Source organism: Geospiza fortis, unplaced genomic scaffold (genome assembly GCF_000277835.1).
Source record: "Geospiza fortis unplaced genomic scaffold, GeoFor_1.0 scaffold59, whole genome shotgun sequence".
In the NCBI taxonomy this organism is placed as follows: Eukaryota; Metazoa; Chordata; class Aves; order Passeriformes; family Thraupidae; genus Geospiza; species Geospiza fortis.
In genome coordinates, this window is record NW_005054381.1 from 2,657,181 (window position 1) to 2,662,506 (window position 5,326).

Consider the following 5,326-nt stretch of genomic DNA (forward strand, 5'->3'; position numbering starts at 1 on the left):
GTCTCCGGGGGTAGTGGCTGTCCTGGGGGGCAGGAGGGGGAGTTTGCCAGGAAATGGAAAAGGAAGAGGGGTCCCCCAGCCACACTGGGGCTGTGGAGTGGTGGGGGACCAACCTGCCTCCCCCAGTGCTCACCATGCTCTTGATGAGGCTCCTTAAGGTGCCCCCTTTGATGTACTCTGTGATGAAGTTGAGTCTCTTCTCCTTGTAGAGCACTCCGATGAACTTGAGCACGTTGGGGTGCTCCAGGCAGCGCATCACCTTCACCTGCAGGAGACCCCCCCAGCCCCGTGTCCGTGACACCCCAAGGCTCCCACACCCCCTGACAGGGCCGCTGCTCGCAGGCTCAGTGGGCAGGGCAGCACCCACGGGGCTTGGTCACCCCTGTCCAGGGGTTGTGCCCAGGTGGGGCCAGGATCAGACAGACCCATCCCTTGTGTCCCTCCAGCCTGGGGGGATTAAGGACAGGGGACCCTCACCTCTTTGAGGAATGTCCTCTGGGTCTCCTCATCGAAGCGAATCAGCTCCTTCATGACCATCACCTCGCCCGTCTCCCGATGCGTCACCTGGCCAGGAGCGCAGGGACTCAGCCACCCCCTCCATCCTGGGGAGCCAAGACCCCCACGCTCGTGCCCCCTGCCCACCTTGATGGCCTGGCCGAAGCAGCCCTTGCCCAGCACCTCTCCATGGATGAGGTCCGAGGGGCGGAAGATGCGGTGGGCGCGGGACACGACGCGCAGGGACTCGGAGCGCCCGATGTCCTTGCGCTGGGACGCGGGAGAGCCCACGGAGCCCGAGCCCGGGGACTTGTCTGTGCTGCAGCTCCTCCTGTGGGACGGATGGGCAGAGCTCAGCGCGCGGGGGGCACCCAGCAGGGGCAGGGACAGGGGGTGGCCTTACGTGACAGCGCGCTGGCGCATGGCAGCGGGGTCCCCGCAGGGCACGGGGGCTGGTGAGCGCAGGGGGCTGCACAGGGCGGGCAGGGGGCTGCCTGCCAGCCCTGGCTCCTGGCCCAGGGGCTCGTGGGGGTCGTGCTCAATGGTTAGCTGCAGCAGGCGGCTTGTCTCCTGGATCAGCAGGTCGATCTGCAGAGGGATATGGTGATGGGGTGGGTCTGGGGACATGGCAGAAGTGGGGCTGGCTGGGGTGTGACAGGGGGGCTGTACCTCATCCAGGGGGACGTGGCCAATAGGGGTCCCGTTGATCTCCAGGATGCGGTCACCAACATGGATGGAGTTCTTCATGTCAGGGCTGATGCAGTCCGGGTCTACCCTGTGGGGACAGTGGGGTCAGACCCCTGACACTGTCACCATCAGGGGGGTGTAGTAGGACAATCCCAGTGGGTGTGTCAGATCCCACTGTCACCTCCTTGACAGGGACATGCTGGCACAGTCTCCACAAGCCACCCCAACCACACAGGGACATGCATGATACCCAATCAGGCATATAAGGCAATGCCAGCATGGCATGCATAGCCTCCACAAAGCCCCCTGCAGTTGGGGACACGCCACCACAGTCCCTACAGGCCACCCCTGGACAATGCGGACAACCTAGCACCACCCCTCCTCTCCCACCCCAAAAGGTGTCCCTGGGATGGATCCCAGGGGCAGAAGGGGCATGGGAAGCCCCAGCCGTGGGGAGGGGATGGTGGCAGAGGGGACAGGGACGCACTCTCGGACGCGCACGGTGCGCGGGTGCTCGGTGCCGCAGCCCTGGTCGATGGAGACGGAGAAGCCGCGCTTGCCGTCGGAGCAGGCGGGGATGGACACGAGGGTGACGGTGTGAGGGATGCGGGAGGCCGGCGAGTCCGGCAGGATCTGCTCGATCACCGGGGTCACCACCATCTGGTAGTAGCAGTGGCCGCTGTGGGGAGCAGACAGGAGGGTGGGTGGGAGTGCCGGGGACACGTCTCCCCGGCCTCCCCAGAGCAGACGTACCAGTAGAGCTTGGAGCGCTCCACCAGTGCGTACGTGTCCCCGTCCCCGATGAAGGCGCGGCAGTTGAGGCAGCTGAAGCACTCGGGGTGATACTTCTGCTCCCCAGCCACCTGTGAGCAATGGCATCAGCCCCGGGACCCCCTGTCCAGGCACCAAGGGCAGGGCCGGGGCTCAGAGGGGCCTGGGAGCACCCAAGGGTGCACTGGGGCTGCGGGTAGGGCAGGCTGAGCTGTGGGATGGTGGGGACAGAAGTGCCACCAAGTTGGGGGTGGCTGCAGGAACATCTCCCACCACCCTGAGCTTCTCCCTTGCATTCCCCAGTCACAGCAAGGCCCTCCAGGGTCCCCTAAAACATAGAGGACACCCCGGACACTCCCAGTGGTGCGGGGGGTCTGCACCCCTTCCCCACCTCCCCTGCTCCCCAGGAGCTCAGCCATGGCACAAGGCTCCGTGTCCTACCCCTGGGGACCCCGTGGTGCTCACCATGACCAGCCCCTTGGTGATCTGCTCAGAGCAGCCGTGGCACAGCTCCCCGAAGCGTGCCCAGTAATCCTTCTTGCAGTACAGGCGCCCATCCTTCTCGTAGTACTGGTGGGACAGGGAGGCCCCGCACTCGCAACACCTGCGGCAGGGACAGGGACACCCTTGTCACCTCGTCCCCACTGTCACCCCGGGGCACAGCCAGTGCTTGCCCACTCCACAGCTCTCTGGGCAAGCTGCTTCCCTCACTTCCTATGTGGCTGCAGGGCCACTGCATCAATGTGTCACCCTCCCCAGGGTGACAGCAGGTGATTCCAGGGGTGTGACAGTGCAGTCTGGGGCTGCAGGGACACGTGGGGACACTGGGGTGGACAAGGGAGGGGACCTGGGGCAGGGAGAGGCATGAGGAGGGAAGCGCCAGCTCTGCATGGATGTGCCAGCCTGGACAAAGACACATAGAGGGATGTACCAGACTGGTGACAGACATGCCACCCTGGTGACAGACGTGCCAGCCTGGCACAGGCTTACAGAGGGATGAGACAGACTGGTCACAAGTGTGGCAGCCTGGTCACAGACAGAGGGACATCCCACCCTGGTGACAGATACACAGAAGGGCATATCTCTCTATCCATGACTAGGGTGACATGCCAGTCTGGTCATAGACATACAGAGGGAAGTCCCACCCTGGTCATGGGTCTGTCACCCTGCTCACAGATGTGACAGCCCAGTCATGGGTGCACAGAGGAACATGTCACCCTAATCATGGACAGATAGATGTCCCACCCTGGTCACAGACACACACTGGGATGTGCCAGCCTGGTGAGGGACACACCAGCCTGGTCACGGACACACAGAGGGATGTGCCAGACTTGCCACAGACATGGTGACAGATGTGCCAGTCTGTGTGTGTCTCTGGCACAGACACACAGAGATGTCCCAGCCTGGCCACAGATGTGCCAGCCTGGCACAGACACACAGAGACGTCCCAGCCTGGTCAGGGATGTGCCAGCCTGGTCACAGACACACACAGGGACATGCCAGCCTGGTCACGGATACACAGAGAGATGTCCCACCCTGGTGACAGATGTGCCAGCCTGATCAGGGACAGAGGGACATGCCCCCTTGGTCACAAACTCCCTACCCTGGCACAGACCGCCAGAGGGACACGCCAGCCTGGCCAGGGACATGCCAGCCTTGGGACAATCGGCAGGGGGCACAGGGATGGGGGAGCTGCTGGTGGGTGCAGGAGGTGACAACAGCAGGGTGTGCCTGGGGCTGCAGAGGGGCCTGTCAGTTTTGGGGTACAGCAGCAGGGGTGCACATCAGACTGTGCAGGAGGGGACACGGGTACCAGAGAGCATTTGTGTGGGGTGTGCGAGTGGCTGGGGGGTGCAGAAGGGGAGCCACAGAGGATTTTCTATATGGGAGTGCTGAATGGGTGCAGGGGATGCTGTGGGAGGGGTGCAGGGTGCTGCAAGGCGGGAGATCCTCTTGGGGAGGGGGTTGCAGAGGGGGCACAGGGAGAGCTGTAGGGGATTTCCTGCAGGCGTTTGCAGTGCCGGGGTGCTGTAGGGTGTGGGGGCTGCAGAGGGGGCACAGGGGGAGCTGTAGGGGATTTCCTGCAGGCGTTTGCAGTGCCGGGGTGCTGTAGGGTGTGGGGGCTGCAGAGGGGGCACAGGGGGAGCTGTAGGGGATTTCCTGCAGGCGTTTGCAGTGCCTTTCTTTCCCTCCTTTCCAGTGGCCAGGGAGGGGGCTGCTGCAGTTGCTGAGCTCTGCATCCTAGGAGCATCCATCCAAAGGTCCCTGCATCTCATCCAGAGGCTGTTGTTGTGGAGAGTCTGGCATGACTCACGGCCCGGGCACCCAGGGGAGGGGGAGGAGGAGGAGGGAGAGGAGGAGGAGGGGGAGGAGGAGCAGCTGGGGGAGAAGGAGAGGGAAAAGGAGGGGGAAACGTAGGACAAGGGGAAGGGGAGGGGGAGAAGGAGAAGAAGGGGAGAGGGAGAAGCGGAGAAAGGCTTTCAGCAAGCCTAGCGCCGCCGGAAGCCGTTCATCCGGGGGCACCGGATCCAGCTGCGGCCCCGCAGTGGCTTTGCTCTGGCTGACGGCCCAGAGAGGGGGAGCCGAGCATGGGGGACACAGGCTGAGCCCCCCGGGGCTCCCTGCGGAGCCCGTCCTGACCCGCTCCCACTTCAATCCCACTCCCACTCACTTGGCTCCAGCGCTCAGGACGCGGCTCTTCCTCAGCACCGCCGCCAGCATCCTCCTCCACCGACAGGGACACACCCCGGGGACAACCCTGGGCACCCCCAGCCCCGCAGGGAACCCTGTCAGGTCCCGGGCACCCCTGTGCCCCCCGACCCGGGCCCTTTCTCCTTCTCCTTCTCGGGGCAAAACAGCTGGAGCTGCCGGGAGGGCTCGAGTGAAAGAGGAAACTGGGAGGGAGGGGGGCGGGTGACATCAGCCACACGCGCCCTGTCACCCGGCAGGAGGGGACAGCGAGGGACAGGCAGCAGAGCCCTCTGCCAGGCCTGGCCTCGGCCGGAGCACCCCCACGGGCGCCAGGAGCCACAGCCACGCCTGTCCGTGCCATGGCTGGAACGGGAGGGAGCACTGTCCTTGTCCCTGCAGAGCATCCCACTGTCCCTGATGCTATCCCAGTGTCCCTAAGGCCATCCATTCCAGCGTCCAGGACACCATCCACCCCGATGCCCCCGATGCCATGCTGGTGTCCCCAGCGTCCCCGCTGTCCCTGGCGGGTCCCACCTGAAGCAGTCGGAGTGCCAGTCAGCCTTCAGTGCCTGCAGGTACTGCCCATCGTAGATGCCCTGCCCACAGCTCGCACACACCGGCAGGTCACTCCCTGCAGGCGGGAACACGAGGGGACAGCGCTGTCACCCTGCCAGCCAGCCCC

At 64.6% G+C, this 5,326-nt stretch overlaps 1 protein-coding gene across 1 annotated transcript in view; it reads right to left on the reverse strand.

Annotated features, from left to right (window-relative positions):
- LIMK1 (LIM domain kinase 1) overlaps window positions 1–5,326 on the reverse strand; it is a 17,196-nt gene that overhangs the window by 9,579 nt on the left and 2,291 nt on the right. The window contains exons 2-11 of the mRNA XM_031060382.1: window positions 5,179–5,275; window positions 2,419–2,557; window positions 1,936–2,045; window positions 1,670–1,861; window positions 1,165–1,270; window positions 899–1,083; window positions 643–826; window positions 478–564; window positions 134–265; window positions 12–22 (exon numbers count right to left, since the gene is read on the reverse strand). Coding sequence (XP_030916242.1) covers window positions 12–22; window positions 134–265; window positions 478–564; window positions 643–826; window positions 899–1,083; window positions 1,165–1,270; window positions 1,670–1,861; window positions 1,936–2,045; window positions 2,419–2,557; window positions 5,179–5,275 — 1,243 coding nt within the window. The remainder of the gene's footprint in view (window positions 1–11; window positions 23–133; window positions 266–477; window positions 565–642; window positions 827–898; window positions 1,084–1,164; window positions 1,271–1,669; window positions 1,862–1,935; window positions 2,046–2,418; window positions 2,558–5,178; window positions 5,276–5,326) is intronic.